General features: G+C 42.3%; 1 protein-coding gene across 9 annotated transcripts in view; it reads left to right on the forward strand.

The window, feature by feature from the left end:
* Positions 1 to 23,509, forward strand: part of clasp1a (cytoplasmic linker associated protein 1a) — a 74,788-nt gene that overhangs the window by 1,967 nt on the left and 49,312 nt on the right. For all 9 annotated transcript variants that reach the window (XM_080785891.1, XM_080785892.1, XM_080785894.1 and 6 more), the window contains exons 2-7: positions 1,724 to 2,434; positions 17,367 to 17,445; positions 18,016 to 18,119; positions 18,485 to 18,576; positions 20,076 to 20,151; positions 21,624 to 21,721. In XM_080785891.1, coding sequence (XP_080642017.1) covers positions 2,240 to 2,434; positions 17,367 to 17,445; positions 18,016 to 18,119; positions 18,485 to 18,576; positions 20,076 to 20,151; positions 21,624 to 21,721 — 644 coding nt within the window. In that variant the 5' untranslated portion in view covers positions 1,724 to 2,239. The remainder of the gene's footprint in view (positions 1 to 1,723; positions 2,435 to 17,366; positions 17,446 to 18,015; positions 18,120 to 18,484; positions 18,577 to 20,075; positions 20,152 to 21,623; positions 21,722 to 23,509) is intronic.

A 23,509-nucleotide genomic window follows, 5' to 3' on the forward strand; every position in this document is an offset into this window, starting at 1 on the left:
GATGTTGTGTTAACTGTGAAGTCATGATCCAATTAAATATTCGCTGCAATCCAGAACATACTTCTTTAATGAATAAAACATTCGTTTTTGTGTGTCAATAATATAGTAACAAATACATCTGCAGTGATTGGATGACGTCTCCCTACTCTTCCACTAGCCTCGGTCCCAGACTCCCAGCCGTACTCATCTGCGATTAGAAAAGCCTGGTCAGTGGTCACAACCTAAGGCAGAGAGTCCATCGGCGGAAGTGTTGGGCCGGAACATCCGGCAGACATATTTCCCCCGGAGACGATATTTTTCGACCAATCGCAACACTTTTTTCATTCACATAAAATGTAAACAGATTTGTAAAGCAGCACTGTCATTTCCTTGAACGGTATACTTCCGCCAAAGTCCTGCTACTTCCGCTGATACACTCTACAGCGTAGGTCTTGCCCAGCGTGCTCTTCCACTGACAAATGACCCTGGTGTCGGAGAGAACATTGGTTCTCAAAGTGGGGTCCAGGGCGGGGACCCTTGGATGGGGGTCCAGGGGGTCACCAGCAAAAGTAGTTAATAGCATCACAGTCATTTTAACCACTTTATCAATTATTCAAAAATAGCAAGCTCACAGCACATCACTGTGTGCTGCTCTGCGAGCTTGTACATCTGCTTTATTCTAACAGTTTAGATTTAGATTGAACACGCATCTTCTCTTCTTGGGGATCCCTTTCAGAAAACCTTTTGAGATGGGGGTCTGCAGGCAAATTTATATCAATTTGGGGGTCCTTGAGAACTACTGGGATAGAACACCAACAACTACTGGTTGACGTCTCCCCTAGCGGGGATTCCCTCTTTGCTTGCCAGAAGATATTTGGTTTCCCACGTGGGAGACCCAAGTTTGAATCCTGCATGTTACAGTTGCAATGACAATGACAAATGGTCATTGGTCGGTTATGGACAGTTCAGAAACCTACCAATGACGGCATCAATCGAAGCTTTTCTCTTCCTGTTAAGTTAGCATATTCATTTTGTGCCATTGTTCTTGCATTAATACTGTATTGTTCTTGCATTAATACTGTAACTTAACTGAACATACACAAAGTTTGGAATCTTGTTTGAAATGACCAAACCTGCCAACGATGATGTCATTGGTAGGCAGGTTTCTGAACTGTCCACAGCCCTCCTCTGAGACACAGCAGCGCATAGACAGACATTATGCTGTCTTTGCGCATTAGCGAGTAGTACCAATTATAATTATAGGTGATTATAGGTTGAAATTAGGTGATGTCCTTTTAAGCGATTAAATGTACTGTAGTCCTCTTCTGTGACCATGTCAGAGCATTGTGTGACCTGACCTACTGGTTGAGAAACACATACAGCAGCAGTGGTGGTGTTCGCCTCGGGGTTGGAGAGGTACCTGATCAGACAGAAAGCTGCTGCTTGTTTGAAGGGAACGAGTGTTAAACATGTGACACAAAACAGTTTCAAGATGCCCAAATAAACACTACAGGGTTGTCCTAGGCTCGTGGTTTATCTGCGGAGTCACCCCCCCCCTACATGCTCACACACACTGCAGTAATTCAATTCAATCTAAAATGTTCTCTTTGAAAACATATGTTTACATTGCCAAGCAAAAAGTGTCTCTGAGCTCAATGTATGACGTGACAAATGTAAGGGTAAGAGTGGACTTGATGAAGAGCGACTCTGGTGGTCCTCTGGCTCTTGTGTTGTGTCTCCGCAGGGCTCTCCAGGGCAGCAGACCAGCAGAGCTAACATGGGTGATTACTAATCGTGGAGACGTCTCCCTCCTCCCATCTCAGCGGCGGCGGCGTTTGTTGTTGTGACGCCAGACCTTAGCTGACCTCCCGTCTGCCTCTCCAGCGGCCTTGGCTTTGAACTCCTCTCGAAAGAGGTAGAGGAAAGTGGGCGGGGGAGAAGCCACGCCTCCCAGCTGCCGACCAGACACGCATGCTGCATAGCTGCCATTCCCTCCCTCCGCCCGACTCCATCCCTCTGCCAACCCTCCATCCTGTGCAGCGCACGGCTGCTGACACGCTGACCGTCCGACCAACCAACCAGCCAACCAACCAACCACACACGCACACAGGGTGGCCAACCCTCAGGAGTATAAATACCACATCTCGTCTTTGTGCGTCCCCTCCGAGGGGGGGTTGAGTCTTGTTGAACCGTTGTCTCAGGCCGGTCAGACTGAGGTTGGCGGAGCCGGACACCCCGTCTATAGACTCTGGAGGTCCACATGGCGTCCAACATGGAGAGCTGCCTGGCGCTGGTCCTGCAGAAAGACGTGGGCCGCCGCCTGCAGGTCGGGCAGGAGATCATCGACTACATCTCCGACAAGGAGAAGTCCTACGACCTGGAGCACGACCAGACGTCACTGGACAACATGGTGGACGCCATCGCCACCACCTGGGTCAACTCCAGCCACTTCAAGGTATGCACTGCACGCACGCACCTGTGAGTAGTAGTTTGTGTGGTGAGAGTGTATTTCAGAGAGTGAAATCGTGTGTGTGTGTGGAGCTGTGTCTGATACTGTCAGTTTGGTAATTCTTAGTTTCTGAACTTCTGACAGTTCTATCACAATCATTACATAATCACATTATCGTAAGTATTTGAGCATGTCTTCAGAATGAATCATTTAGATAATTCTGGTATAGAAGTCCTTTTGCACACCTACGGAGGGACAGGTGTGTTACTATTCAAGTAATGAACTTGAATAGTAGAAGAAGAGGGGAGTGCTGCATGCTGTCTTCATATACAAAACCTTTATTGATACGTTTTGGTCACTCTGACCTTTATCAGGCATCCTGATACAGATTCATCATCCCTACAAAAAATTGGACTTGTCGTTGTCCACACTCTTTTAACCACGTTCAACCTTTCACAACCTTTCTGGTCATTTAATTAAAGAAATATATTTTTTAAATTAAAATGGTATCTGAAGCTCTAAAATATCACTGCATACCAGACAGAAATTTGAGTTCTCCTGCTTACAGAGTCTTACTATATGACCATGCCTTCATGTATCATAATGCATAGCATGCAAGCCTCTGAGTGGAGACTACACATCCAAAAAGACAGTAGGAAAGCTTAACCTTAGATGGAGACAGTGTAGGAGAGACTGATGAAATGCAAGTTGAGAGTGGAGACTGGAGACGGTATTAGGGCAGATGGTAGGGAAGCTGAGAGTGACACCGTGTCCTAAATGGTGCATAGAGACAGACAGTAGGAAAGCTGTGACCGAGACAGTGGGAGCGACAGACGGTAGGAAAGCTGAGAGGAAGACAGTGTAGGAGAGACACCCAGTCAGTCAGTCAGACAGACAGCTGAGAGGGAGACTGTGTAGGAGTGACAGACGGTAGGAAAGCTGAGTGGGAGCCAGTGTAGGAGAGACACAGGAGAGGATGCTCTGTCAGGCTTTGATATAGTGTGCAACAAGAATACATGATGTGTATCTGGAGATGATGTCATTGACCAAATGCTCTAATACTCCTCCAGTATTGGCCTTTTATTTGACTAAAACACAAGCATGTTTATTCAGAGAGAATGCAGACATGGAATGTGGAGTGAATTGACTCTTGCTGTTAACAGGTATTCCAAAATCCATGTTTTCTGAATCTCTCTTTTATGGCAGTACAGAAATTGACTTAAAATGCTATGTTTCCATAGGAAATGTGATATGATATGGCTGCAACTATCAATTATCTTCAGAGAAGGAGGCACTGGAGCAGCTCAGACCATTTTTAGGCCCTTACTTTATTAACAAGGCAAAAAGCGACCTGTATCCTGTTAATAAAGTAAGGGCCTAAAGGCTCCAGTGCCCCCTTCTCTCATGATACCTGTCCTGCTTCTGAGACGCACCAGACTGGCCTGCCATAGGCTAGAGGCGTCTGTATCAATTATCTTCCTACTAGCGATTGTTTTAGTAATTCGTTTTTCAATTAATTAAATTAATCAATTGACATTAATTCATAAACGAGCAGTGTTTTATTATTTTGTTATATACAGTATCTAAATCAATTATTCTGAAAAAATACTTAAGCACTATTTTCTATTTTGTTGTAAAAGAGTGTCAAAAAATAATTGAAAATAGTTGGTATACAAGGCAAGCTTGAAAATATTTTATTAAAAACAAAAATATTGTTTATAATTGATTATTTTTGATAAACTGTTGGACCTCTATTATATTATTTATTATATTATATTACAGGGTTCAGCAAGGTTATTGCTTGACTGTGATTTCAAGCTCTGGTTCATAAGATCCATTAGAAGGTCTGTGTCTTCTACTGTACGAACAGGATGTTCTCTTTGGGGATTTAAATGCTTGTAACTGCTTCTAAACACAGCTGCAACTGAATTATGTCCAGCTATACAATTACAGAAAAAAGTTTTTGTTAGATTTTGACTGTTGCATTGTTCAGACATATAATAGTGTTTCACTCTTATTGTGTGGAATACAATCTTTGTGTCCTGCCTGTTGGCTTGTGAAACAACCACAGCCTTATCGTTTGACTGGCCTACATTCCCACCTTGCTCGGCTGAGTTGTGTTTTGGAATTTGATCCAGGACCAACACTGGATCCAGGCTTTATTTGATGTCATGTTTGGATTTGCTGCTTTGGTTTTCATGTCTGAACATTTCACAGACAGGTTTGTTCTCTGACGCAGAGAATATTTGTTCAATGTAAAAGCAGTGGTGTCAAATTAATTTTAGGCCACCGGCCGGACTGCAAAATTAGATTCAATACGGAAGAAGATTGGCAAAGCAAGCTTTAACCCTACATTTATGATTGGTATTAACTTAGTCATATACTGTAGGCAGTAAAAGCTATGATAAGAGCTTAAAACTATGCTATTTTGGCTGTTTTATTAGCCCCACTCTTTTCCTTTATTAAACCATTTGAAATCAAAACATTAGAAAACAAATTAAACAAATTGTACATGTAGGCTACGCAGTTGCAAAATATTTATCAAGATAAACATTTGAAGCACAGTTCTCATACACAGCTCATGTCGAGTGCAATTGGTCATGACCAATGTTGCCATGTCTTTGGGCTTGTTTCTCTGTAATGTCGCTTGTAAATATTAGTAGTTGCAGGTTGCAGTTCTTTGGGTTTGTTTCCAAAAGTTGTTTAAACCAGTGTGGTTCTACAACCTTTTCATGTCAAGGACCCCAAATGTAATCTATTTGTCTGCGAATCCCCACCTAAACATATTTTGCTTGTTTCTGTCTCAAAATCTGGCAAGTAAACGGACCACCAATCGTTCATGGATTCATCGTCTGCCATTTATTGTGGACAAACATGAAGCCGTCATCAGTGTCAAACTGATTACGTGCATTATGGAGATTGTCTGCCTGCGTTGACGACAGACGGCAAGCAACAACGAAACTATTCTGAAACTCACTTTTACCAGCCTCACTTCTTCTTCTACCTTTCCATGTAATTATGTCCATGAGATACACATCCAGAATAGCTATGTGAGATTTATAAGCTGGCCTTGGCCTTGTCCTGGACAGACTGGGGGTTGTCGAGTGTTACACACAGACGGTCACAGTGGTGAACTAGGTGGGGGCCTCGTTTAGATCCTTGGGTTATTCTGATCAATGAGGCATGTAAGGTTTAACTGGTTACTGTAAGTACACACTAGTATACCTGCTGTGAGAGAGTGTGGTCTGTTACGTATGTATCTGCTGTACAGACGCATAAGGTTTATTTTGTCCTTCCTAAAATCATACAACAGGCGCCTTATGTGCCGTGGCCCATGGGTCGCCAGTCTGATACCTCTGATGTAAAGAAACCAAGTCCAAACTTATTGTTACATTGAACTTGCATTTGTGTGTATAGTGTGCGATATAATAGTTATAGTTAATACACTACTTAAACCCTATATGCAGGTACTTGAACAGAGTCCCTATGGCCCCCTCATTTCCCCCCTCAACACCAAATCTCTTCTGTGGCTGTAATACTAGTACACATTTTTTTCGCTCCACACTAGTTTTCCAGTGGTCAATATTGACTAAAATAACCTGTTAGATATGCATTAACATGTTTAATAATATAACGTGGATTAGCGTAACACGCTCTCGGTACACGCTGATGACTGTTGCCTCTGTATATGTCATCTGCTCTGCATACCTTCTCTGTTTAGACGGCAAACATGAACCCGTTCTGCAGCCATACTGGCTGCAAGTTGACACGTCAGTCACCACAGTAGCTACTAGCTAGGCTATTTGATAGTTTCAAAATGGAAAATATGTTTATTAAACATTTGATTTTAACTACACACAATATTTTCAGATGAGTGTCTGCGACCAAATACATAAAGTTATTTTTTAGAACTGCTGGAGTAGAGGCATAAGGCTTGGTTGAAATGTAAATGAATGCAAATGAATCAGTCAGTAGTTTGAGCTTCAACAGTAACGTCCAGCTAGCAGAGCCATTTACGTTTTCCATCACAACAGAACTGAATGTCCTCACTGTCATCCCTACTGTGTCCTCTGGCCTCAATGCAGTTTGGTAGTGTGTTCTGTTGCACTGTGGTGTGATGCATTCACTGTGTTTAACAATTTAAACCCCATTTACTTCATTGAAGGACAGACAGCGAGAATAGCCGAACTATTATGCAATTTCCTGCAAAAAATATTCAAATATAATATAAATTAATAACAATTAATAATATAATTTGCCAGGGTTCATTTTTACTCTCTCTCTCTCTCTCTCTCTCTCTCTCTCTCCCCCTCTTTATTGTCATCGCGTGTCATGGTAGCGCTGTCTAAAAAGCAGAGCTGCTACTGAGTGTCAGTAGCAATCTGAGAATCCCATCTGTAAATTTCGAGGAAACAGTTGACGTGAGTCAACAGTCTGTCTTGAGAGACTAGTACTTAACAAACAGAAATGCTCAAACAAACATAATATTATATATTATTCACTCGAGCTCAATACAATACATGAACTCATGCATACATTATACAATACATAATGATATGATCCATTATACTGATCTGTATCCTTATATGATACACATGGGAAAGTGAATTTTGCTGTTGGAGAAAAACTGCTTTTTAAAATTTAAACTGAATGCATGGCCACTTAAAAGCATTTACTATACCAATTCCGTCTGATATAGAGGAACAAAAGGCAGGGACCATGTATAGACCCCAGGGTGACACTTGTCAACAGTGGTTAAAATATGGACAGGGATGGCCATCTTTTCATAGGGGTGACGTGATGGTGTATTCCATCACCTTGCTCATGTACCATGGAGGAAGGTTTAGAATTACACTCTGTGTGTGTGCGTGAGCTTGTGCGCATGCATGCATACAAAACAGTCCAGATAAGATACTGTGCCCGTGGAAATGCTTGCGGCTGCACAAATTGTCTTGCATGCGTCGGTATAAAAGACTTAACTAAATTACGCTTTGGTAGAGGTTTGGTTTTGTAGTTCGTTTCAATATTGACTAAAACAACCTGTTGAAGATGCAGTAACATGCGTGAGCTTGTGCGCGTGCATGCATACAAAACGGCAAGATACTGCGGCTGTGGAAATGCTTGGGGCATCACATATTGTCTTGCATGCGTCGGTACAAAAGACTACCGGTAACTAAATTGGTAGAGGTTATTTTTTAGTTTTTTAGTTTTTCATTTTGAGAATCTGCTTTGAATTTGCTTAAATTCAGTCCTCTTCAGTTCCCTTATAAAATACTGAATTTAAGTGTAATTTTGCAAGATCAGCAGCACACACACACACACACACACACACACACACACACACACACACACACACACACACAATGTCCCTAGGCTAGAAAGCCTCTAAAAACACATGGTGAGATTGTTGTCTTGAATATCGTCAGTGTTACTGGCTTAAGTGTTCTCCTAGGAACAAAAGTACAGGTCATCTCATCTTATCCTCCATCCTTTGTCTTCATATGTATATTTGTTATCATGGACTGGAATGTTTGCTGCTTAGCCCTATACACGTCCTTGTATGACAAACAGCGAAAATAGCAGATCTAAAGCATCACAGCGTGTCACAATTCAATACTAACGAGCACTGTTGGACACAGATGCCCTACATTTCTGCATGAACATTTCTGCATGAATCTCAGCATATGGGCTGTTTTTTCGGCCTTCTTCTAGCCCAGGGACATTCACCAGCAGACACCTGTGGCGTGTGTTGCACCAGTACAACCACTAATTATGGTCTCATCCAGTTGCTGTGGTGCCCACGCCCACTCTGGCCTGAAGTTCCTGTCACTGCTGTATCCCATAATCCCTTGTGACATCATGCCTGTCTTTACGGTGTGGCTCTCTCTGTGTGTCAGTCTTTGTGTTTTTTTTTTTTTTTTTTTTTAATGATTGGTGCAACCACTCCTATAGACAGCTATGTGTGTGGCTGCGTCCCTGTGTCCGAGCACAAAAACTGCGTTATAGCGTTTGTTCACCACCAAGTGTCACTGTTGCACAGCCTAACACACAGACACAGACACACACAGGCAAGGGAGGAGGGCTTGCAGTACAGTACAGTAGTACAGTATCACTCACTTCAAACAGGTCTGATTTTTCTACACAAAGTATTATATACAGTAAATCTTTTGCACATTTTACACGTTTTGAAATATTTTCAAAATAATTCATTTTCGCCTTGCCCAAATCATTAGACGACTGATGTCATAGATTTCACATTAGAGCCACGTGGATCCTGAGTCTCCAGATCCATATTTTTAGATCTTGCTACTCTTTATTGTTAATGCTGCTGTTCATACAGCTCTCATACAGTTTCAATTTGTTTTGCTTGAACAGAAATGGTAAGAATTTCAATTAAATTTAGATAAATTGCAGTAGTGAACGGACATTTAAGCATGCAGACTCAGAGAGCTATCCCGTATAACCACAGTCTTATTTTTCTTTTATTGAGAGTAACTGGTGGAGACAGACAGGAAACGAGGAGAGAGACGGCATTAGGAGCCCGGGTATAACCGCAGTCTTCTACTGTTGTACTGGGTCTGGGATCTCAGCTGACCATTACAACCACAGGCTTCTTGCGTTGATCACTTACACTTGTAATAGGGATGGTAAACGGTTTGAACAAAAAACTAAATACTGTTTAGGACTAATTATATAGGTGAAAGTTAAATTAACTAATACAAAATATGATTTATACAAAACTGTATAGTTACGTGATTGTTAGGTGACTGTTCTATAAACCTGTTACGTTTCAGTTGTCTTTTAAAATAAATAAAAGGCTTTGCTCTGAACCCATAGCTGATAAAGAGCAGCCAGCAATATAATGTTGTCTAAATATGGTGTCACTTTGCGGTGTGTGAGTGTGTGAGTGTGTGTGTGAGTGTTTGAGAGAGAGAGATAAGGCAAGGCTCAGGTAGGACTTTACCCTGACAGACACGCACCATGTTAAACATTAGTTCGCACACACTTCTGCTCTGTGTGTGTGTGAGAAACAGATTTATTCACTGCCTGTTCAGCTGAAAGTAAGCGTTGAATCCACAGAGAAGCCATTTTCTATCGGCAGTGCAAACATGCACCAGTGTGCATTTGTAATTTCAATCTGATTGCTTTCTTGTTATTTGCAAATTCAGAGTCTTTGTTACATTTACATTACAGTTGTGGAAATATATTTACTACACTTGATCACAATTTTTATGTACTTTTACATTACATTGGTATTTCCATTTTTGGTATGTTAAACTAGATATCTAATAATAATAAAATTAATAGTAACTTTAATTTATATAACGCCTTTTCAAAAACCCAAGGACGCATTACAATAAAAAAACGAATTGCCAAAAGCCTGAGTAAACAAGTGCCTCTTCAAGTGTCTCTTCAGTCTGGGGGGGGGGGGGGTCCCCATTTCAATATTATTTTGGGGGTTCACAGCCTGAAATGTTTGGGAATCCTTGTCTTACACGATAACCACTGAAATAAGAAATAGGAAAGTTGTGGGGTTGGTATTACAGTATAGTCTACAATTACACCTGATACCCACGGTGCTGTTCCTATGATGGCATGTCTGAGCAGTAGTATTGAGAAGCTGACAAGCTGCATGGTGCTAACTAGTGTAGCAGAGTAGCTCAGAACCTCAGCCTGAAGCCCACAAGCCTAATATCTAAGATGATTCCCTCCTGGTGTAAGAAGTGATATAGGTAGGTACCCTCACAAAAAAAACATGCAGTAATCCTGGTCACTAAACTGCCTCCCCCTGGCCAGCCGGGGCGCCTGATGGAGGGGAAAGGAACTGGTTGGAATAACGTGTTCCTTCCACGCGCTATGTCCAACCAGGGAAACTCCCCCCTGTCAGGTGTAAAGGAGCAACTTGGACACTCAGGCATGAAGGAAGCATGAGTTCAAGTCCGTTGCTCTCCCCGTGTCCCCCATATATGGGGACTAGGTTGGTGGAGGGTGTGTAGAGCCCAGGATCACATGATTAGATGATTGACACAGGGGTGAAAAATGGGTTACAAAATCGTGGGATAAAAAATATATATATAAAAAAAAGAAGTGATGTAGTTGTTTCTTGTTTGCCTTTAACCTTAGCCCCACGCGGAAATTCCAGGCTAGAATTGCGGGTGCTGCACAGTACACACTATAGCCAGAAGTTAGCACAGTGTAGTAGCTGTACTGTAGTCTGCTGAGAGTCAGAGGGGAGGAGAGACAGTGTAACACACACTGCATACTGTAGTCTTCTGAGTGACAGAGGGGAGGAGAGACAGTGTAACACACACTGCATACTGTAGTCTGCTGAGTGACAGAGGAGAGGAGAGACAGTGTAACCAGGAAGCTTAAGTATTGAACAGCTCATCTCTTGGCTGCATGCCAGATACACTCTCACTCTCTCTCTCTCTCTCTCTCTCTCTCTCTCTCTCTCTCTCTCTCTCTCTCTCTCTCTCTCTCTCTTGCTGAACAAGCTCTACTGTTGCCTACCAATGGGCAATAGGGGGAGTGTTGTGCTCAGTGGTGGGCGATGACGAACTGCTCTTCACTTTTTGATCTTTTCTTTAAAGGATGGTGTTGTTCCTGTGAATTCCTTTATATTTTAGTGATAAATAAGACTGGCATGTAGTTAAGATCCTGTTTTGACCTGTATTACTCGGCAGTGCGAAATAAAGGACTGTTTAAAATCAAATCTCTCTCTCTCTCTCTCTCTCTCTGTCTGCTAGAACAGCTAACTCCACCACCCCTCTCCTTCTCATGGAAGTAATTGTCAATATCTAAAGTCACAACACCAACTTTGATGAGGCAGTATTGCATCAAAATATATGGTTTTCATTTCATTACCTGAAAAATGAACATTTTGGAGTTTCCTCCGGACAACAACAATATGATATGATATTCTGTACATTTTTAACTGGATAATGTGTGTTACTGTGTGTGTGTGTTGTGTGTGTGTGTGTGTGTGTGTGTGTGTGTGTGTGTGTGTCTGTGTGTTGAGTGTGTACATGCTTGCGTGCATATGTTTGTGTATAATCCGATCCTTTATGTAATAAAGAGGGATCAGAAGGATTTTTCATTTTTTTGCTGAGTTAAGATAGTGGCTCCTGCTGTCAGCTTAATTCACATGATTCATATTTACGTAAAATATACTTACATAGTATGTAATGCATGCTAATATGCTATTTCCCCTCCTGTGTGTACTGTATGCTTAACTCATCTTGAATGTTTTGTATTAATTTGTACTAGTAAGGGATCACTCATCATAAGGATCACTTTATGATTATCGTGTGTGTGTGTGTGTGTGTGTGTGTGTGTGTGTGTGTGTGTGTGTGTGTGTGCGCGTGCACGTGCGCACGTGTGAGAGAGAAAGCAGCATATCAGTTAACATCCCAGCTGTTATGTAAAGTGCTGGGAGGTAATTAGCAAAACACTAGGATTGTAGTGATAATTGATAATATAACATATGAAACAGTCATACTATTATAGTATACTACATTAGTAGTATAAACATGCTCTTGGCCCACCCATCTGAACACACAGGCGTGTCCAAATTGCGGACTGCGGGCCAAATGCAGTCCGGAGACGAATTGTATACACCCTGCGGCTTCATATGTTATATGTTAGGAGGTGTTTTAATATCTTCTAATATGGCCCCCTTTGAGAAAAGGTTAGACACCCCTGACTTAACCCAATCGGCTGCCGCGTTAAGTGGTCAGATGGGTGCGAATGCCGTGAATGCTTTCAAGATTTTCAAGTGGGTCCCGATGCAGAAGAGAGGTTGAGAACCACTAGTACATGGGTTACTAATTATCTCATACAATGTAATAGTGGCCCTTGGCTGTGACTTTATGGGTGTTAATTAAAGGCCCCCTTCTCTCGGTTAACAGAGCCCTGGGTCAGTGAATCCTCCCCCTCCTGAATGGCACGCAGACACACACATTGTAGCAAAAGGGATACTAAATACACATGCACTAATGCACTCCAACACACACAAGTTACAGACTGTGTGAGTAGTTATAACGGCCTTATAAATGAAAGCAGCTTTGAATTCTTGTTAGACGGACAATTGTTACCAACAGACCAATTGTACCGATATTTAAATCTTCACTAAACACGAGAACATATTTTCACATTTCACATTGCTCTGTCTCCACTGTTGATATCTGCCCACCTGCTGTTTGTGTTGTGAGCAGTGGTGGAAAGCGTCGCAGCGTGCTGTGAGCTTGTATATCTGCTATTTTCACTAGTTTGGGTCCCGAACAAATGTCTCATCTTTTGGGTCTCGAGTTAAAAAGTTTGAGAACCACTGGTTAAAATAACTAAGTTGCAAATGGTAATGTCAGACACGGTCAGTGTTGACTGACACACAGGAAGTGGGCTGCTGTGCTGATCCAGGTGGGCCAGTGGTGGAATGTTCTCGGGTTGACCAGACCTCATCCTTGTTGTTATACAGTCATTCTGTGAACTGTTTATGGTTGGGGTTACAAACAGTCAAGTCTTTTTTTTATTTTGGCCATGTTTGACATAGTGACTTCCTCAACCACTTAAACCCTATACTTAGTTGACCAGTAAAGTCCCTCAGGGCTCTATTGCTGGTAACAAGAACACTCGGCGGATTTACCCTTTTTGCCGACTTCTCAAGACAAGTCGGCAAACCGTGGAGAATATTCGGCAGACTCTTAAGAAGATTCGCCGCGCGACGACTCTTCTTCAGATTCTGCCGAATATTCTCCACGTTTCGGGGCACTTTCAGCAGCTGCAAGTTTCTGAATGTTAGCTACTGCTAGCTACTGTGCTAACGATGCTAAAGCAACACAACCCAAAAAAAATATTAATCAAGTGATCGGGACGGGACGGGAATGAAAGTCAACGGGAGCGATGATAATGATCATTTTCAGGAAGGAAACAACGCTCGACGCGGTGCTCAGGCTCACAGTGCTGGCTGCCTGCTGTAGCCAGGGGGGTGGAGCTGGGTGGACCGCAGTGTTTGTTTACAATAAAGTTTCAATAGTTGTCACTGTACAATACTTTAAAACAGTTGTCATGTTGCACACAATCAATTTGGTCATAGCAGCCGCTGAGCCGCCTGTAGCCTCTCCTCTCCAAGCAGCAGCCCACAGTGCCTGCACCGTGAGACCGCAGTGAGAACGCTATAGCATTGCAAGAAGCTAAGGCTTAGCTGCTAAGCTAACACAACACCAGCCATGGTGGTGGTGATGTTAGCTTAGCGTAGCGTAGCTTGCTGCTGCTTGGCTGTTCAACTTCACTTCATCTCTGCCTATAATTTTTTCTTATTGTTACCCTGACACCGGAGCTGCAAAAACAGACAGATCTACAAGCTCTACAATCTCAACTATCCAACTCCTGCGTTAGTCAAAACTAAAAGCGAGTGACAGTGAGACGAGCATGTCGACCGTAGCAATGAATGGAGACCTATTTGGAATGATTAAATCCATTATTGGCCTGGAGAAAGTTACAGCCGCTCCGCCTCCTCCTCCTCCCTGGCACGGTACAATTAGCCATGTGCTATATGACGTTTTGTTTACCCTGCGACAGGGACTGAGAGAAATGCCACCGAATTCTTAATTATTTTCCTTCTCTATATGGGCACACTTGTGAAAGCTGAATGCTTTTGCATGCTTTTATTGATCTGCTGTCTGATCAGCGTGCATGATCATCATGCAGTAGCTAGATGCGCGCTCCAGTGCCGAGATTTCTTCCCGTTTCGGCGACTCTTCGTCACTTTCCGTCCGAGTTCTCAGACAGAACTCGGACCGGAAAGTGACGAAGAGTCGGCGAAAGGGGAAGAAATCTCGGCAAAGATGAAGAAGAGTCGGCGACCCGAGTTCTCCAGTATTCCTCTATACTAGACCCCCCTCCTGTGTTTGCTCTACACTAAATAGCATTGCTGGAAATGGTAAACTCACAACGGACTGCGTTGACAACTTGACATCCGTTTTGCGATTGTAGATCGGCTATTTTTTTATGTTATTATGTTATGCCACCTAAGGAGGCTAGTGTTCATTGTGTTAAGCAGAGAAACAAAAACGTTAACAATCAACCAACAAAGGCTGAACGATAAGGGACAGAAGAAAAAGCTACACTCTAAAATCTGAGTCTGCCTGCCTACTGTATCATGCTCTGTGAACTCCTTGAAACATCACCAGTGTTGATTTTGAAAGCAAATTTGGATATAGCCCAGTCATAGTCTTTTGATTATGACACCAAACATAAAATAACTTGTCTTTTAGTTCTTCTGCCCTACGCATTCAGCAGTCTGATGGAGGTAGGTATGAAGCTAGCTGAGTTTTGGGGCTCTGTATCGACGGCCTGAGGGCATTGGTTTGTAGTGGGTGTGAAGGGGGTGTGTGTGTGTATTGTCCTCAACTATTTGAGAGCCATTCTTTACTGTCCGTTTCTTGTGGATACTGCTGAGTTCCTCCTGGTTCCTCACTACTGCAGCTTGCCACTGATCCTAACAACCCTGTCTAGAGGATTCCGGTTGATGGCACGCATCACACCAAACCATGAGGATTATTTAGTTCACGCATCACACCAAACCATGAGGATTATTTAGTTCACGCATCACACCAAACCATGAGGATTATTTAGTTTTCGTTGGTGAAAAAAGGTAGTTGACGAACATTTTTCATGAAATCAAAACTGAGCGTTTGGTAATCTGATGAATGGCACTTTTGGAGGATGATACAGTGTTCTTTCTCACCCCTCTGTCGTCTCTCTCTCTCTCTCTCTCTCTCTCTCTCTCTCTCTAGTCTTGTTGAATGTACTAGGTAGCATAGTACTCTGTGTTTTTATATTTGATCTATCTATGATATTCAAGTTATTTCATAATTCCTCTCGGCACCATGTTCTTCAGCTGTTTGAAGTGTGTGTGTGTGTGTGTGTGTGTGTGTGTGTGTGTGTCTGTGTCTGATCTGTGATCTGACCTGTCTGACTGGTGCTGTGCCAGCATTTGAGAGTCTGTGTGTGTGTGTGTGTGTGTGTGTGTGTGTGTGTGTGTGTGTGTGTGTGTGTGTGTGTGTGTGTGTGTGTGTGTGTGTGTGTGTGCTGCATGTGTTGCACCAGAGTGTGAGCACAAGTGCAATTCTGTGCACTTATTTGTTCTGCATGTAGCCTAGTAGGTATGTTCTTCTGTGTTTGTATGTTTATGGATGTGTTTGTATTCCACATTGACCTGATGTAACAAACCACTTGATGGGTGTGTCTTTTACATAATGTGTATATCGTTGCCGTTTGGTGGAACCCTTACACTGTATGTCCAATCATGATACCTTTCAGAGTACTTTCAGTTTGTTAGGTTAGTTTAGCTGCTGTGGTGTTAGAATAGATACACCCTGCAGGCAAGGATCCCTTTTATGGGGCTGTATGTCTTGATGCTGACTAGGGCTGTCATGACATTTCACTTACCTTTCAGGAAATGGGAAGAAAAAGAACCTGCGGTCCAATGGATCTAATGTAATTATTTAGTCAGAAGCTCTCGTTAATACTTTTCATTCATCAGATATTTATAAACCCCACAGACACACCATTTTGCACCTGCCGTCTCTATTTTGGTAATGCCAATATAGAAGAAAAGTGTCAAAATCTGTAAAAAAAAAAAAAAAGCAGATCTGTAAACTCATGATGGAGGGTAATTTAGGGAGACCTTTGTTAGTCCTGCGGGGGAAATTCTGTTTCAGCTTCACCCAGATTGATGGCTGCACAGATAGCTATGATGAAAGATGAAATACTGTATATGCCATATGTTTCTGTGTTGTCTTATACACCGTAGATACAGTAATGTGTGTGTGTGGGGGGGGACGGGGGGACGACAACAACTCTCAACCTATCCTGCATTAGGATTACAGAGAGGAGAGGTCAAACCATCCAGTGCTTAGTACATCTGTTCTGTGTGCGTGTGTGTGCATGCGTGTGTTGTAATTCCCTCTACTGGTTTTACTGGTTTTTAGACCAGCAGTCTAATCAGGGAATTGTTTACACCTGGTACATCAGGTGATTGGAGCTACTGTAAATAGCCTTACTCTACCAGTACCATATTATGACATATTATCTAGTTTCATTCAGCAGATTTCTGAGAGCTTCCATAGATTGCATAACACAAGTCTAATACGAATACCGTACACAGGTGTGATACCATTCAGATAAACCACACTGAACAGCTGAAGAGGACCGGATGAATGTCTGTATACTCACCACAGGTTGGACTCTAAGGGCTATATTTTCATCCATGTTAAACCCCTTATCCCTAAACTACTTTGCCTTTTTTTACTATTTTGAAAAACATTTTTGAATAGTTAAAATAGCCAATCTACAAACTCACAACGTGTCGATGTAGATTGTCTATTTTAACTATTCAAAAATCTTTTTCAATATAGTAAAAAAGGGGCAAAGTAGTTTAGGGATAAGGGCGGGGTTTACCATGGACGAAAATAGAGCCCTAAATGCTCGCCAATACTGTACAATACATGCTTCTTCCAACTTCGGAAGAAATTCAATTTCAGAATTTTGGAATGGAATCAATTTGTAGTTGTATATAACCTTCCTCTCTGAAGAAATGTTTAAATGTCGGAAGGAGTGTGTGTTGCCCCTTGAAGGATGGCGCTCTGTCCATCCATTCACTTTACTTCCAAATAAGATACCTCATAATGTAATGGGCAGATTGCACGTGTCTTGGCTTTTCCTCTAGTGCAGGGGGGTTCTCAACGTTTTGGGCTGGGGACCCATGCTTTGGCCACGTCTCTTAATACATGTTAACACAAAACAAAACAGGGTTTTAAGTCGTGCTGGACCATATTCTGACTTTTTAATATATTATACATTTTATAAAGTGCACAGTATATATTATTAATGAACTTTCTGCATGTAATTTAAGGCATTGTATTGTGTTCTCCACCAGGTGGCGCTGCTGGGATTGGAGTTGTTGTCAGTGCTGGTCTCCAGGTTACAGGACCGCTTCAGATCTCAGGTGGGAACAGGTAAGAACGACACAACATTTATGACTCTGGAAAGAATAGATACAGAAATTATGTCAAAAGACTTGTTACTAAACCAGCAATCTGGTTTGCTCGGCAAACATTTGCTCGGCCTTAGGCCCTCCTCTTCCAGTGGGGCGCCTATGTTTTCATTCCCACTAACAACAAGTTATACAGTTCTGAATGCCCCTGCTGACAGATTCAGTAGCGTAGCTTGGAATCTGTTCTTGAGAGATTACTAGACAAGTGCTTCTCAAACTATTCTGGATTCCGGCCCACTTTAACATGTTCTCGGCCCACCAAGCATGTTTATTTTCATAATCAGTCAATTGATTGTGAATAAATTAATGTTATATTATCATTAAAAACGTAGTGTTTTGCCACTTATTTGGGGGCCCACGTGCAGTGTCCTCACCCGACCCATAGGTTGAGAACCACTGTACTGAACCCAGGCCAGAAAACAATAAATAGACCATGTGGAGCCCTAAAACCACGGGGAACCCACAGTAACCTGAAGTAGTGGCATCAGAAAAAGAGTGTAAAATCTTACTTCTGTCTGTCTGTCTGTGTCAGTTTTACCCAGCCTCATGGATCGGTTGGGTGATTCCAAAGATCAGGTTCGAGAACAAGACCAAATACTGCTGCTAAAAATCATGGAACAAACTGTTTCGCCACAGGTAACCACACACACACACACACACACACACACACACACACACACACACACACACACACACACACACAACTATGACATGACCATTCCATTCCATTCATATATAAGTAAAATCGCGGTGCTGATTTGTTTATTTTTTCTTATGTTCTCATATGATACGATCAAAGATGACGGTGCCCTTTGGTATTTTCAATGGAAAAAATAACTGTGACGCCAGACTTTGGTTCTCCATATCGTATTTAAAATGTAAATGTCCGATAAAATACGTCCTATAAAAGTTAATCAATAGATTGTGTGTGATTGATGTGTGTGTGTGTGTGTGTGTGTGTGTGTGTGTGTGTGTGTGTGTGTGTGTGTGTGCATGCGCAGTACATGTGGGACAGGATGCTGGGAGGTTTTAAACATAAGAACAACAGAACCAGAGAAGCACTGTGCCAATGCCTCATCACTACACTCAGCACGTAAGTATCATTCTGTCTGTCTTGTTGAAGTAGCCATGACGTTATTAAAGCTTTCTGGCCATCTTGCCATTAAGTAAATGGCAGGGTGGCAACTAGCCGCAATTTGCCATTGACGGCCCATACATCCAAACAGAAAAGTCCTATCTGATTGTATTTAACAACGTCAAACTCACCAACATTGCAGCCGTATGAAAAGCTTGAATTATCCTCTTTCTATCTGCAAAGTGTCTGTTTCATAAAAAGCCACTGTAGACATGTTATGAGCTACTTTCTGTCAAGAAATTCCTTGCAGGTGATGATTTTTCTCAAGTGTTGGAGTTTTCTGCATAAGGTCAATGGAACTAAGACACACAGACTAGAGTGCCTTGGTTGTTCTTCATTTTGCATAGAAACCAGTTCAAAGAAAACACACAGAAACAAGTGTACATAGACACATAGAAAACATAGACACCGAAAACACATACAGTAGGCCCTTAATTATGAAACATAGAGTAGGCAACATGCAACAGAAAATTGGGTGTACATTCAATTATTGGCATTTATCAATCTGTAACGGTGACCTGTGTCATTGCCCAATGCTCGAATGCCATACCTGAGCCAGTGCAGGTGCTCTCCGTGTAGGGCTGGAGAGTACTTTCAGTTTGTTTATCTATTCAGTAGAATAGATAAACCGTTTTGGGGCGGTGTATGTGTTGATGCTGACTAGGGCTGTGACAATCATGACATTTCAGTTGACGATTCATTGTCGTACAAATAATTGTGATTAAAGGCTTTGTAAATATAAAATTACACAGGGAAGACATGACAAATAAGTTAAGTTTACAAATAAATGAATAATACCAAAATATGTATTATAATTATATCCTGCAAAAAAAAATATATAATGGATATAGCCATTTACGCTATTTAAAAAAAAAAAATCTAAATGGGAACAATCATAATTATGCGACAAGATTATTGCAATCAGGCGATTATGGATTATGTAATAATTGAGACAGGCCTAATGCGGACCTGCTGAAATGTTCATACTGTAACTCAAATTCAGACAGACATTAATCACTCATCAGTTCAATGTGTGCTCACTCACAGTACAGTTGGAACCTAATGGAGAAACAGAGAGGGGTCCCATGAATAAAAGTCATATCAAATCTGGGTCCGTGTCCTAATCAAAATGGGGTCCTTGAAATTGAAATGTTTTAGAATCACTGGAATAGGTGCTTATCATTCAAATAAGCCAACTAAACTACCCGAATAGTTTGTATCACAATTCACAACTATATGTTATTTTCCATTTCCATACATATTTCTCTTTCCATTAACTGTTTCCATCTCCACTGCTGGACATCCGTTATGTCGTTGCTTTTATTTCAAGTCGAATCCGTGCATGGCAGATACAGTATGTTTTTCTGCAATGGTACTTCAGGGTGGTTTTGACACCTTTTTCTGAACACTGATCAGATCAACACATTTTGATTGGATTATTGTTTCTTTCCATCCAGGTACGGTGCCCATGGTTTAACTCTCAGTAAAATCGTCCCCCACATATGTAACCTCCTGGGGGACCCCACCAGTCAGGTAACCAGCCAAAACAACACATTTACACATACATTACATGTATATATTTGGTAGTTTAATACAGACGTATATAACATGAAATATCGACGGATAATATGGATTATTGGTGAGGCTGATCATGATAACTATGTAATGGCAGCAGATCTACGTGTTGTGAGCTATAGTAGGTCTGTTGGTCGATTTATTTTTGCAATTTTACAAAATTGGGACACCAGGGTTAATGTGGTTAACGTCATCATGTCACCAGCTGTGGGCGCCCGCTGGCCTAGTGGTCCAGGCGCATGCCACATATATGCTCTGGCCTGACAGCGCGTCGCGTGTTCGAGTCCCGTTCATGACGACCTTTGCTTCTCTCTCGCTCCCTCTTTCCTGTCAATCTTCACTTGTATCCATCAATAAAGGCAGAAAAGCCTAAAACAATTCTTTCAAAGAACAAAATCATGTCACCAGATGTAATTAGACATCACATCAGACAGCTGTGTTGCAGTGACAAAGTGCCTGTTTGCTGTGTCATGGACCACAGATGTGCTCCCCACCAGCAGCTGCAGCTGCAGCAGTCTCCACACGTGGACACTGAGGACACCCGGTGGCTTCTGCGAGTACTGCAGCTTCAGTACACAGCTCCATCTGCCAGAATTGTATTCAAATAATCAAATTTGAACTTGGGAACGTGGGGAATCCCCTGGGGGGTCCTGGTTGAGAACCACTGCAGTACATATACCTAAACATGAAGTTCTACCTGGGAATGCACTTTACCTGCTGGTTAAGTGCTAGCAGTATTCTGGTGTCCTCAGAAGCACAGTTTACCACTTCAACCCCGGCATCCATATTCTGGGGGGAACATTAGCCAAAAATCATTACAAAAAACATTAGCCAAAAATAGCTGATCTATAGGCGTTGTAGGCTCGTCTATTTCTGGAAAAGAGATTTGGTGTAGACAGAAAAAAGCAGTCCAAGTACAGAGCCAACTGTTGATATCCACTATTCCAACACCTAACGACTGTTGGAATAGAACACCTGCTGTAGTATCTAGTCTGTTCTTGTGACCCATGGCAGGAACAAAAAGTGGTGTGTATATATCTCTACATTATGTTAAAGATCATTGCTATAGTATTTATTCAGTGACGGGGGTCTGCTTGTCTCTCCAGCTGTTTAATTAGCATAAAATACATTTTCCGGTCGGGATTTTCATCCAATCAGGAGAGAGAACTCATACAGAATACAGGATAGTGCTGGGAAAAAAATCAAGGAGAAGAAAACAAATGGAAATGGAACAGTACAAAATATAAGCTGCTAAATGGGTTTTCTCTCCTGGTTGTGTGTTTTAACAAAAACACTTTACATTTAACCAAAAATTTCTCTTACAGCTCCAACCTGTGATTTATTTATTATTCTTTTATTTCTTTCATTATTGTATTCATCTGCATGGTGGTGGTGGTGGTGACACTGAGACATTGTGTTGTGTGGTTCAGGTGCGTGACGGAGCTATGGGCTGTTTGGTTGAGATCTACAGACATGTCGGAGAGAGAGTCCGAATGGACCTCAGCAAAAAAGGCCTTCCACAGTCACGGTACGGATACACAAAACCACGCACGCAAGCATGCACTCACGACTATAGAACAGACCTTCAAGTGTTGTGGACCCCTTCTTCTGGGAAAAGGATACATTTCCTATTCTTACTATAACACAAGATTCAACTAGAATGGCGCACTCCTTCTCCTACATATCTCTGACAGGCTGAGTAGCCTGCCCAGGGCGACGTAAGTCATGCGTTGCAGCCATCAGGACCTCGAAGAAGCTACGGGACGGGACGGGACGGGACGGACGGGGGGGGGGGGGAATAGTGTTTCTATGACATACCATACGGTTCACATTTTTTGAGTGGTGCAACCGCTATGTGTCCCTGGGTCCCTGTGTCCGAGCACGGAAATGTGTCCGAGCATGAAAAGAGCCTTTGCTCACCACCAAGTGTCACTGTTGCACAGCCTAACACACAGACACAAACAGGCCAGGGAGGAGGGCTAGTACAGTACAGTACAGTACAGTACAGTACAGTACAGTACAGTACAGTACAGTACAGTACAGTACAGTACAGTACAGTACAGTACCACTCACTTGCATTTGTGAAAGCTCTTTTGGAGGTGTGCTCTATAGAGGCCCCTCAACATGGGACTCTACACTCATCTACTCTCAAGCTAATGTGTGATGAACTGACTGACTGTCTGTATGTATCTAATGTGTGATGAACTGACTGACTGTCTGTATGTATCTAATGTGTGATGAACTGACTGACTGTCTGTATGTATCTAATGTGTGATGAACTGACTGACTGTCTGTATGTATCTAATGTGTGATTGATTGATTGAAATCTTTATTAACAGTTTGCAGAATTACAGTACATTTCAAGCACAAACTCAATACAAAGACTGTTAACTGTGAGTGGACGACCCAATTAAGCCTTACACTTGTTTACAACAGGGTCCACATTGTTCAATTCATCAAAACATTTAGAGACAAACAAATAGACACTTCTATGTAGTTAAAGAACAGAACAGGAATTCATCATATAGGAAGCGAAAAGGGAAAAAAAGTATATATACAGTGAGGGGAACAGGGGGATAAAAGAAAAGAAAACGAAAGACAGAGTGTAGGGCGCCTGCACACAACACCATGCGTTGATGCCATGTGTGCATATGTGCAGGCACCCAACACCACGTCCATACAAAAACATAGTACAATCCATAGTACAAAGACAGAGTGTAGGGCGCCTGCACACAACACCATGCGTTGATGCCATGTGTGCATATGTGCAGGCACCCAACACCACGTCCATACAAAAACATAGTACAATCCAGATACAAATTCAGCTTTTACAGAGGCCAGTTTCGAATTGCAGCCATCCGTAGGTGCCCTTTGAGAGCAGTTTTGAAGGAGCCAAGGGATTCACATGTCTTAATGACTGTTGGTAGGGCGTTCCACATTTTGGTCGCATAGGAGCGAAAAGAATTTAGTCCCTTGTTTGTGCCGAATCTGGGTTGTACATGGTTTGTTGCACTCCCTCTGGTGTTGTGGGTGTGGACTTCGTTTACATTAAGGAAGTATTTAGACAGGTACATGGGTATCTTGGTGGTGTATCTAATCTTGTGGACCAGACCCATTGCAAGATGCTGTACTCTGTCGTCGACCCTAAGCCATCCCAGCCTGTCAAAGTGGGCAGGGGTGAGGTGGGTTCGGGGGGTGAGGCCAAGTAGGAGCCTGACCAGTTTGTTTTGGGAGGTCTGGAGCCTTGTTTTAAGGGCCTTTGAGGTGCTGTGGTACCAGGAGGTGGATGCATAGTCAAAGAAACCTTGTACAAGGG

The sequence above is a fragment of the Protomyctophum bolini genome, assembly GCF_963924005.1.
Source record: "Protomyctophum bolini genome assembly, chromosome: 16".
Lineage (NCBI taxonomy): Eukaryota > Metazoa > Chordata > Actinopteri > Myctophiformes > Myctophidae > Protomyctophum > Protomyctophum bolini.